Genomic DNA, 18,382 nt, shown 5'->3' on the forward strand with positions numbered 1-18,382 from the left:
GGGACAGTGCACCGCTCACAACCCGTGTTGTTCCCAAGGCTGTGGCACTCTATAGCCACACTCCTTGTCTCCATGCAGACTGACCTGTACTCAGGGGCTCTGTTTGTGCAAGTCTGCCTGGGCTGGGACCTCTACCTCTCCACCGTCCTGATGCTGCTGGTGACAGGGCTCTACACCATCGCAGGTAGGCTGCTCGCCATTTGGCTTCTTCGGTTGAACCACGCCACTTGCACTCCTATTTTACTTTTCTCTGTGTGCTCTTGGGGCTGATATTGCTCCAGACACAGCTCATGGGGCTGCTGTTCCCTGTGCCACCCAGCACTTGCTATGCATCCTTCTGAGCCTCAGCTCCAGCAATGACTTGGGTGTGAGCTCTCCTTTGTCATTACAACTCTGCTTTTGTAATCACTCGCTCCTCCTCTGTCTCATAGCTAAATGCTTTCTTGTGTGTGCACCTATATTTGTAATCAGCTCTAATCAGCGCTTCTCCTATTACAGAACCATTACTGAGGCAGCTAAAATCTGAGAGCCCTTTGCCTAACCCGTTTCCCACCTGCTCTGCCTGCAGTGCAACTCGCTGCCATTCTCCTGCCCAGCTGCAGGGAACACATCCTGAGCGTGTTCCCACGTTGGGACAGTTTCTGTGCAACACCAGTTGGTGCCTTTCCTTTGTGATTTGGGGATATGAGGAATTGGAGATGGAAATGGGGAGCCCCCAGCTTGTAGTCCCACTCTTGCACTGCAGAACCAATGATCCTTCCCAGGATATTATTCCAGCTTTTATTTAAGCTGGGACATTCCCTTCCCTGGTAGCTCCAGTGGAGATGCCCAGAAGTAAATCCTCCCCTGGTATCTTTTCCCAGCCATCAAAATAGGGAAATGATGTAATTATATCCAAAACGTGGTGGATTTTGCAAGACTCCGGTTTTGAGCAAATCCCACATTGGTTTTTCCCTGTCCACGAGGCTCACTGTGCAGCGAGGCATTCCGGTGCGTGCCAGGCAGAGGTGTGCTCGCTGCGTCACCCCAGTCCTGAGCAGATCGCAGGCATGGCTGGGCAGGTGCTGGTTGGGGATGAATCAGGGACTTGGGTTGGAACGGGTTGAAACCCATTTTCTCTAGGTCCGCTACTTCTTTGTGTGCGTGGGGAGTGAACTGGGGCTGTACAACCCATACAACCCGTGGGTGCTCACAAAGCTTTGCTCTTTGCAGGGGGGCTGGCGGCCGTCATCTACACCGATGCTCTGCAGACGCTCATCATGGTCCTCGGAGCCGTCATGCTGGCAGTGAGAGGTAGGAGCTGGGAGGACCGCTGTGCCCCGCCTGCCCTGCTTGGACAGTCCCAGATCAATAAAAAGACTCAGCCTGAGAAATTTGGTGGCCGAACAGCAGCAGTCACCTAAGGGAAGTCTGTGGTCTACCTGTGTCCCCTTGCTGATGCATTTCCTCCCTGTGCCATTCTTTGTGGGAATGGCATCCTGCTGGTTCTTTTTGTGGGCTTTCTCCAGTGCTGGTGACCTCTTGGCTGTCCTCAGGTCCCCACTGTCCGAGAGCTCGTTCCAGTGTTTGACTGAAGCTTGGGCATCGCTTCTCAGCTGGGTACAGCTTAGGTCCCGGTGCCAAAGGTTGGTATTTGGGAAGCAGGATGCCCAGATCCTGAGATGAAAGAGCCCATCCAGGTGTCCTGCAGTGGGACAGCAGCAGAGCAGGTCTGCAGCAAGATGATGTGCAAACAAGTGAAAGGACAGGCAGCTGAGGCTTCACTTTACAGAAGGGAGGAAAGAGAGGAAGCCCTCCCCTACTGAGAGAGGTATCAGTAACAATAGATACCCCAGCAGAAGTGAGGACCTGTGCCAGGCAGAGGAGCTGCCCCAACTGCTCCACACCACAGCCCACACGTCAGACCAGGTGCTTGGGTATCGCTAATCGCACTTCTGTCTGAAGTGCTAATTGCCCACAGGTCCTCTGAGGCTTTCCCTTGTGCTCTTGGGTGGCAAAAGGAGGGCAGCAAGGCATGGCTGGAAAATGCCCAGCGGCAGCAACATGGCTCCAGACGTGCTAACCTGCTTAGCAAGGTGTGTGCAGGGAGGTGGTAGTGTTGGGAGAGTGGCTGATCCAGGGGATCAAAAGGAGCCTGCTGGCCATGCAGCTGCTGCTCAGTCTTGGGAGAGCCTGCAGGCTCACATCCTCCAAGGGCTGCCACCTCCAGCAGATCATAAAGGATCCTCTCCGTGGTTTTGCCCTTTTTGTATCTTTAGACTGTGGCAGACAAAGCAATGCAGGCTTTGCTCATCTGCCAGCCTGTGACCACTCTCCCCATGGGGGGCAGAAGGGGTGTGCGGATGCTATTGTTCGCACCTAGCAGAAGATGAGTATGCATGGAGAGATTACATACGCTAAAGTCCAGAGGACTGCTGGGGCTGTTTGGCAGTGGCTCAGCACCAGCACTGTCGTACAGCCTTGCTGAGTCCCCTTGGTACTGAGCACAGGGACACTGCACTCATCAGTGGCACTTTGCTTCCAGGGGTGGGACATCTTGCCCATTGGAGGAGCACTGCTCCCACTGCAGCCCTACATCTGCAGGCTGATTCCTTGCTGCACTGCCTTCCTTGCCTCACTCTTCCGTGTGAGCAGGCGTAGGTGTTGCGACTTGTCGGTTGACACCTTTGGAAAGGGAGCAGGTCCGCACCCCCGGGCGCGAATCTCTGCTTTCAGCACTCAGCCTCTGCCTCTGGAGAGCTTTTGTTGATGCCCAACGCCCATGCAAAGCTTGGGAGTAGCCGGTGCCTGGATAAACCACGCGCTGGAGAGGAGCCAGCACAGCTTTCATAAGAGCAGGAGAGGGTTGTGAATGTGCACTTCCTGTGCAATACTGGGGAGTGTTTTGAAAAAGAGGGTAATGGGGTGACAGTGCCCCAGATGCCTCAGGGCAGGAGGACAGGACCAGGGCTTATGGGTTGGTGCTGAAAGTGGCCACTTTGCAGAGAGGGTACCATCCTGGAAGGGTGTATGGGGAATGGGCATTTGCAGGAGGCAGATACTGCCCATGACTGGGAAGGATGCGTGGAGTGGGAGGTACCAACCAGGGACGCTCTGGGTCTCGCTTTGAGCCTGATCTGTTTTGCTGTTCTGCAAAGCGTTCCTCTTCCCTGCATCCAAAACTGCATCTGAGCAGGAGGGAAAACCTTGTTCTGTAGGAGCAGCCCCTGCTTGGTGCCAAGAGCTCCTCCAGCCCTCGGTGAAACCCCTCCTCACCATGGGTAGCTGAATGATCCTCCTCCATAAGCCCAATTGGGGTCCCAAAAGCTCTCCTGAAAACGGTGCCTCTGATTCCCCAGGACTCCCGAATTCTGCCATTGGCATGGAGCAGCTGCAAGCAGGGTTCATCCCGAGCCCCTCTGGAACAGGGAGGTGTTGGGGCTGAGGCAGAGCCCGGGGCTGTCTGGGCAGGATGGGATCCAAGGCAGCTGTGCAGGGCTCGGAGCTGCACGTGCTGGGGCTTGCTCATGGCACGTCACCCTCAGCAGGGCTCAAGAGGAGGATCCCAATTCCTGGGAAAAGCGCCGTGAAGAGGGGCGATTTGTTGGGAATTTTGGCTGGAGGCTGATTAAAGATGGGGCTGTGCAAGGGGAACGCTCACAGGGGTAGAAAATGCTTCTATGTTGGGTGGATACCTGCACCAAGGCACCTTGGGCTACAGTGAGTCAAGTCAAAGGTACCTAATCTTCAATTTTAATGGTTCTAGGTGTGTTTCCCATACTCTAGGAGCAGGGAGCTTTAATAACAGCTTGCTTTTACAGTACGAAGTCAAAAGAGGCGTTGGTCCCTTTTGTCCCAGACGTGGGTCACCCTTCTAAGGGAGGGCGGGCTGCAATGGGACATGCTGTGCAAAATGGTGATAGAAGAGTCTCTTAAATAACTAAAATAAAATATAATAGCGCGCGAGCCTCCCTCTGTGGGAAGGGGGCCAAGGAGGGGGCAGCAGCTCTCAGTAACGAGTTCTCAAGTGTTTTTCTGACTGATCCTGGAGGCAACCAGACAGCCTCCGACCAGCCTGCCCCAACGGTGCCTTCCAGCTTTTAATGCGATCGGAGGTTACTCCAACCTGGAAGAGGCCTATCTAAAAGCTGTGCCATCCAAGATCGTTCCCAACACGACCTGCCACCTGCCCAGAGCGGATGCCATGCACCTCTTCCGAGACCCAATCTCTGGAGATCTGCCCTGGACAGGGATGACGTTTGGGCTGTCCATCATGGCCACGTGGTACTGGTGCACCGACCAGGTAAATGTAAACAAGATTCCCCTGCCCCGCATGGCAGAGCATTGCCTGCAGTCCATCCACCTGCATCCACTCCTACTGCTCCTTCTGGCTGGTGGGCTCGGGGGGCTTCTTCTTGGAGTCGGTAGCACCTGGAGCTGCCATGACTTTGTTCTTAAGGTGCTTGGACTGGGACAGTTTGGAGAGTGGGATGCCGAGCGGTGTCCTCATCTCCTCAGCTGCCTTCTGGCTCTCGGGCAGAGAGCTCAGGGCTTTCCTTGCTGCCCTCGGCTTACTGGGGCTGAAGGCTTTGCCCTGCCAGTAGGGCTGGCTGCCTGCAATGGTCTTTTTGGGCTCGGTGCTGTCCCTTCGGTGCTTGCTGGCCCCGGGGGGTTTCTCACACGGTGGGGAGCAGGAGGGCTCCTTGCCTTGCTCCCTGCCTGTGAGGTTCCTGGGGCGGTAGCGGTAGATGTGCGTGCCCTGTTTGTTAAAGAGCAGAAAAAGAGCAAAATATGATCTGTGATTGTCACAAGGATGCTGTTCCCCTACATACTCATAGTCCTCATGGACAACTCCATCAGCTGCTTGGTGCAGTCCTGTGCCTAAATGTTTTCACTGTGCTGCTGTGCTGCTCACTCCCTGAACAAAAACACCTCCCTCCCGGTGTGTGGAGGTGCGGGTCCCTAAGGGATGGGGCTCAGAGTGGTTGTGGGCCCCCATAACCCAAACCACTCAGTGAACTGGAGAGAAACCCAACCAGCACTATGGACATATGTGTACGTGGCTGTGGGATGGGGGCCTACACCCAACAGAACCAGCATTTGGGATGCTGGGGATGCAGTCAGCAGAGGGGAGGCTGACACTGGGGGGGACACATTGGTGACTCAGCCATGTCCCTGGCTCTCTGCAGGTCATTGTGCAGCGGTCACTCTCTGCAAGGAGCCTGAGCCATGCCAAGGCCGGCTCCATCTTGGCCAGCTACCTGAAGATGCTGCCCCTGTTTGTCATCATCATGCCAGGCATGATCAGCAGGGTCCTATTCCCAGGTAAGGGCAGGCGTTTGGCCGGGCACCGAGCAGAAACCACTGAGATTGGGTGCAAGAGTGAAGGGACCCAAAATGAAAACTTGTGGTGGCACTGATGGTGGGAGATACCTACACTGTTCAAGATGGGAGGACAAACAGCAGTAGGCAGCTGTGGAAAACTGCAGAATTCCCAAGAAAAGGCCTCGCTGGGGCCCATGGATGGGCCATCCTCATTGTGCTGTTGTTGCTCTCCAACCTCAGATGAGAGGTTTCTACAGAGCTAACCAAGGACGGCTCTGTTTATTGTTATTACGCATAGGAGAAACTATTCCCTGCACGTTTCCATCAGCTGAGCACTGGCTTTCCTGGTTCTGGCAGCACCTCAATTATCTCTCACAAAAAGGCCTGGACAAGTTATTGCAGGAACATGAAGGTACCTGAGCGCTTTGAGCAGCGCAGTGAGGGCTTGAATGCTGGAGCAAAGCCCTGGGCAGGGAGTGGTGGGCGGACTCTGGACCACTACCCTCAATTCCCTGTAAGCACAGATTAGATGGACCTGGCGGCTCAGCTGGGGTCACCCCCGGTGGCATCAGTGACATGAGCAGCAGGGCTGTCCTCCTGCCTGGTTCATGGAACCCTGGCTCCTTGGGTGCTGCTGACGGCATTGCTTGCCCGCGGCAGCTGCCAGCCCTGCTGTGCTGCTCCACCTCATTATGTGTCCGTGCGCTTTGCTTTGATGCTAATCAAAGTGTAAGGAGCTAGAAAACAAGGCGGGGAGGGACACGCCTGCATGCATAGGCTGTCTCACAGAGCGGTGCCACTGCTGTTGGGTGATGGGATAGAGCTCTGGGCACAGCCCCGTGCCACATGTTGCTCTTTAATTCCAGAAAGCCTTCCTTTTATCCAGCCCTTCCCTGAGCACTCCCGGGTAGCTATGGCATGGGCACCATCCCTCTGGGCACCAGCACCTCCTGCAACTGCTGTGGTGATAAAAGGGGAGATTTAGATTGGATATAAGAAAATGCACTGACCAGGGAAGCGGTGGACTCACCATCCCTAGAGGTGATCCAGAACCATGGGTATGTGACACTTAGAGATGTGGTTAGTGGGCATAGTGAGGTGGGTTGGGTTTGGTGATCTGAGAGGTCTTTTCTAACCTTAATGGTTCTGCGATTCTGTTTAGACACGTGCTTTGGTGGGCATGGTGGGGGTGGATTGACAGTTGGATTTGATGGTCTTAGTGTTTTTTTTCAATTTTAATGATCTTATGATTCTGTGACCCAATGAACTGAGGCTAGACTAGGATATTTAGTGCGGTGAAGCTCACGGATGGCTTACCTGTGTGGCACTGGTGGGGTAGGAGCCGTTGCCGTCCAAGATGGTGCGGGGCAGCACACACCTGATCTCTACTGCGTTGCTCCTCCTCTTGGCCATGTCCTCCACGCGGACGTGCTTGAGGGATGGGAGGCTCCCCAGGGGGCTGAGGAAAGTTCCTCGACTGATGTGGGGGTCACTGAGCTTCCTCTGGATGGGCACGAACTCTCCATTGTGAGTGACATCCGAGTTGGTTCGCCGCAGCGGCCCGTAGCGTTCCCTCACCTCAAAGTACTCATCTGAAATGGAGGAGGCATTGGAGCGGCGGTAACTGTGGTCAGCAGAGCTGCTGGAGCAGCTCTCCTGGTCACTGAGAGTGATATACTCCTCCTCCTCTTCCTCCTCCTCCTCTTCCAGCCCATTGTGGGCACAAGGAGGACCCTTGTCCTCCTGTGGCCCCACCACTGGGAGGTGGCAGCTGTCTGGTGAAGCTCTGTTGGGGTTCTCCTTTGGTTCCTGTCTCGCATCCACATGGTCAGCCAGCGGTGGCTGGATGTCACCCTCTGGGGCGCTGTTGCCGTCACACGGTGTGGTGGCTTTGGTTGCAAGGCTGCCAGCAGGAACAGTCCTTGGCTTTGGAACTGGGGGCTTGGCTTCCTCAGGTGTCTCCTCAGGTGGCTTCAAGTGGTGGCTCAGCGGTTGAGCGGCTGATGTTCCCACTTGCTTTGTCATCCAGCCACTGCCTTCAATGGGGCTGGTGGCCAGTGCCACAGGAGCTTCTGTGGGGATCTGTGGGGTCTGCCTCTGGCAGGGGGACAGCAGAGGTGGCTCTTGGGTTGAGATCTTCTTGGCTTCCAGCTCCCTGTTCTTCAGCATCTGCCGGTGCTGGGCGCTGGCCTGGGAGACGTCGCAGACTTTGATGCGGTTCATTTGTGAGAGCTTCACATTCTTTATCTTGGGGTCAATGATATTGATGTACCCCAAGACTTCGCTCCCAGGCTCTGGGTCGGGCTCAACCCAGGTGGGCAGGTAGTCAAACATGTTGGCTTTCTCCAGGTTCAGGAGGCCGGGGTGTATGAGCAGGGAGAGGTCTGCCGCCTCGCCGTGCCTGTCTCCTGCTTGGCCCTCGTGCAGCCCTTTGCCTTTGTTTTCCACCTTCTGTGTTTTGTCCTGGTTCTCGGATGAAGTCTTGCTGATCTGGTCTGCACTCTTAGCCTTCACCAGGGCGTATTTGGGGTTTATCAGCTTCTTCACCATGGCGTTGGCAGGGGTCACTGGCACAACGGAAGGCAGTGTTACAGGCTCGGGTTCGGGCTCCATGCCCATGGAGATGGATTTGAGGCTCACCCCCTTGGACATGAGGTACAGCTCCTGGAACTGCTTGTCAAACGCCTCCACCACTTGACCTGAGAGCACTGTGATGACATTCCGATCCGTTCTTGCTGCAGACCAGGTGAAGCTGGAATGGAAAGGTGTTGGAAGCTGAGCGCTTGTTGGTACACAACGCACCTCTTGCCAACCCTGGCTTTTCCCGGGGGGGGAGGGGTTAATAGTGCTAGTGAGGACATAATTTTACCATAAAAATTAACAATAATGGGATTAATAAGAAGCTCTAATCCCAAATGGGATTTCCCAAATGGGAATGAAGGCTTGAAGTCAGGAATTTGAATTAAAATACAATTTTTTTTTAGTGTGGGTAATCTAGTTTTTCATTTTAGTGTTGGCTGCTTCTTTCTCAGTTTAGGTTAGTTAAGAAAAGGGACTTGTAAACAAGTCTGTTTTTTGTTGTGGCCAGAACATAGGAAATGTTCCATTTTTCATGTTTATGAAACATGTCTTTTAGAGCTGAAAACACCAACTCTTTCAACCAAAACTAGCTTTTATTTGGACAAGTTGGAAAACACTTGGGGTTGTAAATGTTCAACAGGAAAATCTGAGGTCAGTGCAGAACTGGGGCTGGCTGGGCCTCAGAACTCCTGTTGTTCCCAGTGCATGGTGTTGTGCATCAACATCATTGTGTCCCACCACTGCCCCAGTCCTGGCCATGGGGTGGCCTTAGAATGAAGTTAGGCTTCCCTAGTGATGTGATCCTTTAAGTTAGGACTTGGGGAGCAAGGCTGGGACAGGACCACGTGGGTCCTTTGACATCAGCTCTATGGGGCAGGTGAGAGGGGACACCGCCGTTACCTGTAGGATCCACACATGGCCCGATCTCCATCCACAAACATGAACTTCTGGGCCAAAGCCCCTTTGAACTTGGTTGCTGAGCGTGTGAAGAACTCTGTCCCCCCTGTGCTGCGGACGCGGAGGTTCTGAAAGCAAAGGCGAGGAGCTGTGAGCAGGCAATGCTGAGACCAGCACTGATGTCCTCACACTGCCACCTCCCCGCTGTGCCTCTGCCCCACTTGGAGCTCGCTCCAGCCCCACACCGAGCCATGAAGAGCTGACGTTCAGAGCCCTGTGGTTGTTTCCCAACCCCACTGAGCAGTGGGCAGCGCTCCTCGCAGTCTGCTTGCAGGAGACCTCAGCGATGAGGAGATAAAATAACTTGCCCAGGGCTGTGCAGTGAACCAGAGACCTGGCGCCAAGAATTTCCTGCTTTCCCCATGGTGTCCAACAGCGTTTTCTACCTCTTGAACTCACTCTGCCCACAACCATGGGTAAACAGTGTGTGATCATGCTGCCAAACACTTTCCATCTCCTATGATCTGTGCGAAGGGCACCATGCAGGAGGTGGTTCTTCTCCTCCTACCCCCTGGGAGATGTACTGGTGTTTTTCTAGGAGACAGTGCTGACCTCAGCACAGTGCATGTAGGTCCAGTGTCAGTGGTCTTCCCTTCTCTGCTTCTAAATCTAAGCATCTCACCTTGGTATTAAGAGTGGGTGAGGCAAAGCAGTGGGGCAGCATTGGGAAAGGAGCTGTGAGGACATGGGTCCAGGCCCAATAGAGTGGACTCCCTTGGATGGTGATAACGTACTTTTTTGTAAGAGCACTCTCATTCCTCCTGTTCTGCTGGGATGGTGGTTATGCTCTTGTTAAAGGCACCGTGTCATTGTTAGGTCATGCCCTTCATTTCTTTGTTTGGAGCTCCTCACCAGGTTTCCAGGCAAGTTTTATGTGCTGTCTGGAGAAGTTTGGGTATTTTTTGTGCATTTGATTTTTTTTTTTTGGAGCTTTGTCATTTTTGCCTAGTGCTGAGACTCCGGTGCCTGGCTGCAGGCAGCTGGTGGCCTTTGAACCACTGTGAGCATAGGACTGAACTGGCACATTCAAGTTTAGTCTGAAAGGAGATTGTATTAAGGTGGGGACCAGCTTCTTCTCCCAGGTAACAGTGATAGGACCAAAGGTGATGGCTTTAAATTGAGTCGGGAGAGGCTCAGGTTGGATATTAGGAAGAATTTCTTCTCCCAAAGAGCAGTCAGACACTGGCACTGCTGCCCAGGGAATAGTGGGGTCACCATCTCTGGAGGTGTTCCAGAACTGTGGAGATGTGGTGATGAGGGACGTGATCAGAGGGCATGGTGGGATGTGGTGGGGTTGTGCTTGGGGATTTTGGAGGTCTCTTCCAATCTGAGTGGTTCAATGGAGTCTATGGTTGGTGTGGGAATGGGTACAGGAGGGTCACATCAGAGTGATGTCCCCATGCCTAGCATCCTCACGGTGCTGCCTTCTTACTCTCAGCCCAATCTGTACACAAAGGCAAGAAACAGCCTGCATTTTTCTTGGGTAACACCCAGGAAAACAAAGCTCCTGGCAGCAGGCTGCCGGCTGCCTCGGCCTTCCCCTTGCCGCAGTTGGGTAAGATCTGTTTATTTTATCTCTTCCAAAATGAGCGTGGAGCGAGCGTGTGCCTGGCTGCCGAGCCAGAGAGCAGCTCCGAGCGGGGTTGAATCACACCACAAGCACTCACCCTTGCTCAACGCAGGACAGCCTTGCCCAAGCCTCCTCACTAATTGCACAGCACAGAAGGCACCGAGATAACGACGTTCGTTTCGTTAGCATCTCCTGGCTTACACAGCAGCTCCCAGCCACTGCCCTAGTTTCCTCACTGCCTCCTGCCTTGCTGAATACCATCCCGGCAAATTGCTTGTGACAAGCAATATGTGGCAAATCACCACTTCCAGACTTTTGCCGAGCTCTGCAGATGTTCTCCTGCTTTTCCAGTCCTGCCAGCAGGCAGCCAATGCCTGAGAGCGTGGCGTGCGTCAGCGCTGGCTTTTCTGGTCTGGGAGCAGAGCCCTCTCTGGGCTGCAAGTAACAGCATAGGGAAGCTTAGCTGGTTTAATTGTCTTGAGCAGCAATTACACAGAGCTTTTGGACTCATTGGATGGGGAAGGTGTAAGACCTGGCTGGATGGGTGCACTGTGAATGCCACTGCAGTGTCCCCTCCTGTGGGGCGCGGGTCCCCAGAACTGGCACAGCATCATGTCTGTGTGCTAACCTCCCTCTTGCTGGCAGTGCCATGACGTGGCTGGAACGTGTTCCTGCTCAGCTCGCTCTCTGCCCTCACCGTAAGCAAATTTGAAAGGAGCATGTCCAGGCGAAGCTGCTTGGCACAGCACAGCCTGGTGACGTCAGGTGGAGAGCATTGCCCATGTGCTGGGCTGCAGGCGTGGAGACTGGGAGCGGAGTCTGCGGCCCGAAAGTGAAACTGTGGGGTGCTGCAGTGTTGAGAACACAGGGATGGAGCAGCGTCCCATTGCCACCCTGTCCCAGCACTGGGGGACGTGCTCCTGTGGCCCTTCCTGTCCCTCGTCCCTCTTGGAGTGTGGTGCTGGGTTGTGCTCTCACGCACGGAGTGTGGGGCCATGCTCTGGTTTGCTGTGAGGTAAAACGGGTAACACACAGTGTGTTACCCTTAGGGCTGGGTTAAATAGTAACCCCAACCTCCTGCACTGTGTGCAAAGTGCTCTCTGCTTGCTCTGCTTATCTCACCGAGGCACAGTCTGTACAGGGGAAATCTGCACAAAGCTGAGTCGCGTGCCTCTAGCTGCAGTGTGCTCTGTCTGCCCTGTCCTGCTTCTAGGGTGCAGATTTGGGCACTTAAGGCCAAGGGACAGAGCCCTGAACTGCAAGGCATTGCCTATATCGTTCTGTTTTCCTACACCCAATGGACTCATGCACCATGCAGGGATTTCTCTCCCTCTCCTCTCCAGCTCCTTCATGGAGAGGTTCAGATTGGATATTAGGAACAATTTCTCCTCCAAAAGAGTGGTCAGAAACTGCACTGCTGCCAGGGAGGTGGTGGGGTCACCATCCTTGGAGGTGTTCCAGAGCTGTGGAGATGTGGCACTGAGGGACATGGTTATGAGCATGGTGTGATGGGTTGGGGTTGAGCTTGGGGATCTGAGAGAGATCTTTTCCAACCTCAGTGATTCACTTGTGTGCTTTGCAGTGTCCCCTGCCTGCACAGAGCACCACAGCAGTGACAGTAGGACAGGGATGGCTCAGAGCCTCCCTCTATTCTGCTCTGCCATGTGGAGACCCATGTTCTCATCTTCCACCTGCTCTTCTTCTCCATCCTAGATGTGGGTATCAGCTATGGGACAGATGGACCTAACTCCTCTAATACTGCTCTGGGACTGTAGCACGGGGCAAGAATTGCTCCTGGCCCTTCAGGAGCTCTCACAGCACTTTCAGAAGGAATCAGGCCAATTTCCCCACTGCCTTTTGGCCAAGCAGGCTATGCCTCCCTGGAGGCAGGGGAGCCATTTGTCCTATGTCCCGTGGCCATATCCCACTCAAATCAATCTCAGCAGAGCCCAGCTTTGCTGCTGAGATTGAGGACTGCCCTTACCTTCAGGTGCCCGGTGTGCATTTGCGCTCGCTCGCACATTTGGAGGAAGTGCTTCACGTTGGTCTCATCCAAAATGATGTAGACACCCACTTTCCTCTTGAAGCCCGCATCCAGGAGGTCCTTGAAGATGTCGACATCAGTGAACATGTCCATGACCACAGCAATGACCTGCAGAGAGGAGGAGAGAGATGAGTGCACACCTCACTGGTAACAGCACCTGGCACGATATACAACACCTGTGCTGTGCAAATGCAGAACAGAGCTGCGATGGCAGCACTTCCGTCCCCATGCAGTGACAATGGCTTTGTCACTGTCACAGAGCTGCCTTTGTATCTGGGATGTTTGCCACTGTGGCTGAGGTACATCCTGCACATGATGGAAAGATGCACCATCTGGCACTGGGAGTGGCACCAAAGGTCACCCCACACCCACAGGTTTTGTTTTCCAGGAGGTGGCATTGGCTGTGGCACTGCAGGGCAGCACAGGATGGGGCAATGGCCCTGCAGCCATCTCTGCCTCCTCCTCCTGCACAGGGTGGACACAGCCATTAGAGATGCACTGGGGCACTGGTGTATCATCGTGTCATGCTGGGGGACTCCAGAGCCCCCATCTCAGGGCACACTGCAGGATGACACAGGGGACAGAACGGACCAAAGAGTGTGCTGGCTGCTTGCACAGTTGGGCACGTCCAGCCTGGGCCACTCTGAGCACTGCACTGTCTTTTAATTAGTGCCACAGGAGGTGGAGAGCTCTAATTATGAAGGGAATCATACATTAGGACTCTGCTGGCTCTTCCTTTCCTCTTCAGCAGGCGGCTGCACAAGGAACAAAGCTGTGTGTCCCCTCCCCATCCCGTGCCACCCACTGCACTCGAGCATTTTGGTGCTGCGGAACCAAGAGGGGACCTCATAGTTCTGCCAGCCTTCATCCTATGGGCACCTTCCTGCTTTCAGCAGAATTCACATCTATCCTCCCCAAGCACCTCCTGATGGGCTTCACCATGAAAAGACAAATCCTCCCCACATCAGTGAGGAAACTGGAAAGCAGGTGATGCACTGGGGGCTCGGGATGGGTTTGGTGGCAGATGTGCTCCATCACAGACATTGGTGCTCTCTGTGGCTCTGGTCACGTCCCTGCGTGCCTCATTCTATCTTTGGCATGCTTGCAAATCGGGGCTGATGGCAGTCACCAGCAAATGGTAATTGCAGGACTTTCTGGCAAAACCGGCGCTGTGGGCAGAGCGACAACTCCGCACTGGGGGCTCTAATGGGAAAAGTGCTTTGAAGGGGAAGGAAAGGTAAAAAGGCGCTTTGCTGCAGTGTGGGACAGTGCTTGGCAGTGTGCTTAGCAGGGGCTGGCCCCTGTTTTGGGGTGTTTTCCCACTGTGGATGAGGCACTGCAGACAGAATGGTGCATGGTTGAGATACAGGCAGGGGACACTGATGTCACCGTATCCAAAGCCCTTTGCTGCTGCATCGTGATGGGAAGCTTGCTTATCCCTTTGCCATTCATCCAGAAGGAGGAGAAGATATGGGACTTGGATCTAATGCTGGATGCTCCCCGTGCCCATTGGGCGATCCTTTACTTTTCTTCCTGGGCTCCCAGAGTTGCTGAGATCTGTGGGACACAGCGGAGGTGCCAACACCGTGAGCACTGCATCCCCTCGGGCACAGGGCAGGCAATGTTGGATCCTTCTGAGCCGCTTTGATGAGTGCCCAGACTGCAGGATCATGCTTTATAGAGGAAATTGCAGCTCTTTCTTAAGTCACTCTGAATCATCAGATAATAACTTTTGGGGCGCACCATGTGGGCACTCAATAAATTAGGCAGGCACCAATGCACAATTAGAGGAAGCGTGTTGGGAAGAGGGAGAGATGGGACAAGGAACACCAATAATTGCTCTCTCTCGTCGAACCTTTCATCCAGGAACAGCAGAAGGTTTTGTAAACAGTAATTAATAGGGCCTCCCAACCTTTGCTGGAAGTTGCAGAGGGCAATTAAAGCACCGCGATCCCAAATGGGAACCTCAAGCGCAGAGAGGTCAGGCTCGTGGTGTCTCCGGTGGCTCTGTGCTGAGGTGTGTTCAGCCTCATTTCTGGTCAGAGAGAGTTGAGATGCAGTGAGGAAGAAGAGAGGAGGCTGCTCTTCCTCCCCAACAGTGCTGTGAGCTGAGCAGCCCAGGGGACAGCATAGGGGGCAATGGCCATGGGGACGTGGCGTGCCGGGATGCCCAGCTCTGTGCTGCATCCTTGGCCACAGAACTGGGGATGTGCCAGTAGAGCACGGCCGTGGTGTTGGGATCCCGCCTGTCTGCTCCCCCCTTCCTTCCCACAATGAGGAGCAGATCGTGTGCAGCCCTGCTTCAGCTCGCCCGCATTTGCCTCTTGGCAGAGTAAAGCTCTGAACGCGGCAGCACTTGGCTTTGTTCGTGCACATCCGTGGGCCCAACCTCACCATCCAAGGGGCCTTGCTCAGCTGGATGGCCTTTGCTCTCCCTGCTGTGTTCACAGTCCATGCGTTGGCATATGACAACATCTCTGATCATCCTCTGGGACAGCCACCTGGGCTTTGCAGTGTGACTCTGGGTTCAGCTGTGGGGTTCTAAATGGAGTGGAAGGGCTGGAGGAGCACATCTGCTGAACCCTAATTAGCTCCTTCTTTGCTTCCCCCCCGTCAACTCCCCTCCTTCCTCCCCGGCCCCACTCACAGGGAATTGCATCCCTGCAGCTTGGAGATGCAGCCAGGGGAGGTGGGGATGGTGCCGGCCCTGACTCAGGGCTGGGTGACTCACAAGGTGCTGCCGGCGTAGGGGAAGCAATGAGCAAGCAGAGCCGGGCAGGAGCTGCAAAGCTGGGGCAGAGGCAGCTGGAAAGAGCCAAAGATGAGACATTGTTTGTGATGGGAGAGGTCTCCTCACCCTCCATTCCATGTGTGAGGCTCTGGCTTCAGCCTTGCCCTATCATGCCGTAAGGACATGGCTCACCACAATGCCCTATGGCAGGAAAACACTGCAGGTAAGGACAGAGCACCTTGACTTTTGTGAGTGCCCAGTGCTGGGCTTGCTGGGATCCATGCCTCCTAATGCATCCCCAGCCTGTCGCCTGGGGTCTGCCCATTTTCCTGCTGGAACACCCCCGATGTTGGGTGCTGCTCTCTCTGAACTGAATTTCTTTACGGTTCAACCACCATCATCACTAAACTAATGGGCACCAGCCCCACTGTGCTTCCTTGCCAGGGCTGGGTCACTGGGAGTTCCAGTGGCTTCTGTCCACCACTGCTGGTGGCCTTCAAGGCTTGCCAGCATGTCCTCCTTCCATTGTCCTCCTGCCCATGACATCAGCCTGACTCTACTGTTCATCTGCCCCAAATCTCTGTCCTGGTTTGCTGCCGTGAGGAGGACAAGCCTCAACCCAAGCCTGCAGCGCTTCTCCTAATGCTTTTCTTCTACAGCCAGGATAGGGCTGACACAGAGCAAGGTGCCACTCTGCAGCTGGAATTGATTCCTACACCAGTGCAAGACCTGAGGCTTTGCCACTTTGTTCCAGGGCTGAGTTTGGCCCCTCTAGTTCCAGCATGCTGCTGCATGCAGTTGCACTGTGCTCTGGGAAGAGTGACCATGGGACAGTTGGGACCAATTTTTCTTCCCTGTGGAGACTCTGAGATGAGCGACACGGCCACGGAAAGGGTCATGTTGCTCCCAGAGGGTGTTAGACCAGACCAACAGCATCGTCTTCAGCAAAAACTGATGACTGAATATTGGTTATTCTGAAGGAACACGGAAAAACCCAAATAACCGACCCCGATGCCTCGGCCCGAGCAGAGGACAGGGACCACCTGGCTGAGCAGGACTTTGGGATCCATCCTCAGTGGGACATCCCGCGGCCATCCCCACCCCACCGGCGGCGCCTCACCTTCTGAGCCTGGCAGATCATCTTCCGCACCACCTCCTTGATGTGAGCCTGGCCCTCGATGGGCGGCTGCATGTAGACAGTGGCGCGGGTCACCCCGCGGTAGGCGATGGTCTCGGGCCAGCCGAGGTCCAGCTGTGGGATGGAGCGGTCGGACCTCTGCGGCCAGTACTCCAGGGACGGGGCCACCTCCTGCTCGTCCCCTTGGCTGTTGTGGTCGCCTTCGCTCCCCGCTGTGCTGCTGCCGTGGCGCGGGATGTACTCGGAGCCGGGGTCATACGTCTCCAGAGTGTCCAGGATCTTCTTGAGCTCCAGCTCGGAGAGGAAGTCCCGGATGTTCTCCTTCTTCAGGACCTCGTAGAAGGCATCGGGGCCGCGGGCGGCCAAGGCCTCCAGGGCCAGGCGCTGCTCCTCGCTGTAGAAGAACTCGGGCTTGGACTCGCTGGACCTCCAGTTGACGTGGCTGTCATCCAGGCACTGCACCTGGGAGAAAGCCATGGCGACGGCACACGCCGCGTCCCTCCACCAAGGGAACTTCTCCGGCAGTAAATACTGAGTCAATTCCTCCCCAGTCTTTACAAAGGCGACCGGTTTTGCTTCGCCCACCCCGGTTCAATGTGCAGCCGGGGACGCGGCTCCCTGCTCGGCCGGCTCCTGCCACGCTGGGCTGTGCCGGGAGGAGGACGTGGGTTCCTGCTGCGGGCAGGGCAGAGCTCGGCCCCGTGCACACACACACACACACACGGCCTGCTCTACCTCCGGCTACGCACTGCGCTCATCCTCCTCTCTTTCAACGCAGCGAGAAAGCAAAACAAAAGAAAAAAGGAAAAGAAACAAAGGAAAAGAAACAGCTTCACAAAGTGTGCTCGAAGCGGAGTTTCTCGGCCCAAACATCGGCCGGGTCCCGGTTGGGCAGCGGCTCGGCGGTGCGTTCGGTGCCCGACAGCGTCTGTGCCGAACTCTTCGGCATCTCCGCGAGTCACTCCCGGCTGCCGCCCGCACGCTGTGCCGGGTCGGACAGGTAACAGCAAGAAGTGAAAAGAGGAAAAGCAAAGGAGTGATTCATCGCTCCGCCCTGCCCCACCTGCGGTCACATGCTGCCTGCACATTCCCAGCTTCGCTCGGCCATTAACTCTTTCAGCCGGCGCTGCTCGCTGGGACCCCGAGAGCTCCTCCGAAAAGCCCGCTCTGCCCTGAAATCCCCTCTTTCTTTTTGTGCCTGCTGGGATGGCACTTGTTTTTGGAGAAAGAAGTGGCTGTGCCCCGTGTTGAGCCCTCCTGCACCGCATGTAGCAGCCCCGCGCTGCTGGGAGAGGGTCGGAATTGCGGGGAGGGCTCTGCTGGGTGTGGGGTTTGTGGCAGGGACTCGGCACTGCACTGGCAGGGTGTGATATGAACTGGGAGATAGATTAAAAATCCCCCCCCTGCGTTGGCCAGGCGGCGATCGCGGAGCTTCTGGGCAAAGGAGAATTTCGTGAATTGGGATCAGATGTTAGAAAGGAAAACGCCACGGGCTGCGTCTCGCTGAGCCGCTTGGGTGCAGTTGGTCTGGATCTGCGGCCGTGTAAATGAGAGCCCCGCTTGAGTCAGCATCCTCAGGGCAAAGCAGCAAAGGGCCTTGCGCTGGAGCGAGGCGTGCAGGGTGCTGGGCACCAACCTTGCGTCTCCTTTTGTCCTTGCAGGGATTTATCTCCTCGTCCTCTCTCAGCTCCTCCTGGAGGAGGTTCAGGTGGGATGCTAGGAACAGTTTCTTCTCCTAGAGGAGCGGTCAGGCACTGGCACTGCTGCTCAGGGAGTGGTGGGGTCACCGTCCCTGGAGGTGCTCCAGAACTGTGGAGATGTGGCACTGAGGGATGTGGGCAGTGGGCACGGTGGGATGGGGATCTTGGGGGTCTTTTCCAACCTGAGTCACTCTGTGATGTACTCAGCTTCATCTGCCCTGTGCTTGTGTGGTGGTCAAAGTGCAAGGAGATCTGCAGCCTCTTTGGAGGGGTTTGTGTGATTAGGATTTATTGCATGGTGGAACTGATGGAATCGGAAACTGGTGTCGCACTGGGACCATGCTGTGACAGCTGCCAT

General features: G+C 55.2%; 2 protein-coding genes across 2 annotated transcripts in view; one reads left to right on the top strand and one right to left on the bottom strand.

The window, feature by feature from the left end:
• SLC5A10 (solute carrier family 5 member 10) overlaps positions 1-18,382 on the top strand; it is a 30,944-nt gene that overhangs the window by 6,335 nt on the left and 6,227 nt on the right. The window contains 4 exon segments of the mRNA XM_019620570.2: positions 79-184; positions 1,213-1,293; positions 4,077-4,282; positions 5,169-5,304. Coding sequence (XP_019476115.1) covers positions 79-184; positions 1,213-1,293; positions 4,077-4,282; positions 5,169-5,304 — 529 coding nt within the window.
• On the bottom strand, positions 3,717-17,351 carry FAM83G (family with sequence similarity 83 member G). Its single transcript, XM_010719559.3, has 5 exons — positions 16,307-17,351; positions 12,396-12,563; positions 8,785-8,909; positions 6,622-8,056; positions 3,717-4,738 (listed from the first exon to the last, which is right to left on the bottom strand). The coding sequence occupies exons 1-5, from the start codon at positions 16,799-16,801 to the stop codon at positions 4,355-4,357; spliced, it is 2,607 nt and encodes an 868-aa protein (XP_010717861.1). The 5' UTR covers positions 16,802-17,351; the 3' UTR covers positions 3,717-4,354.

The sequence above is a fragment of the Meleagris gallopavo genome, chromosome 16 (assembly GCF_000146605.3).
Source record: "Meleagris gallopavo isolate NT-WF06-2002-E0010 breed Aviagen turkey brand Nicholas breeding stock chromosome 16, Turkey_5.1, whole genome shotgun sequence".
NCBI lineage: Eukaryota > Metazoa > Chordata > Aves > Galliformes > Phasianidae > Meleagris > Meleagris gallopavo.

Excerpts from the sequence above, each read along its gene's own strand:
- FAM83G (XM_010719559.3), bottom strand. The coding sequence starts at position 16,801 with ATGGCTTTCTCCCAGGTGCAGTGCCTGGATGACAGCCACGTCAACTGG. Across the intron at positions 12,564-16,306 it reads TGATCTGCCAGGCTCAGAAG|GTCATTGCTGTGGTCATGGA; the intron begins GTGAGGCGCCGC and ends TCCTCTCTGCAG. Across the intron at positions 8,910-12,395 it reads TGCACACCGGGCACCTGAAG|AACCTCCGCGTCCGCAGCAC; the intron begins GTAAGGGCAGTC and ends CTTTGCTTTCAG.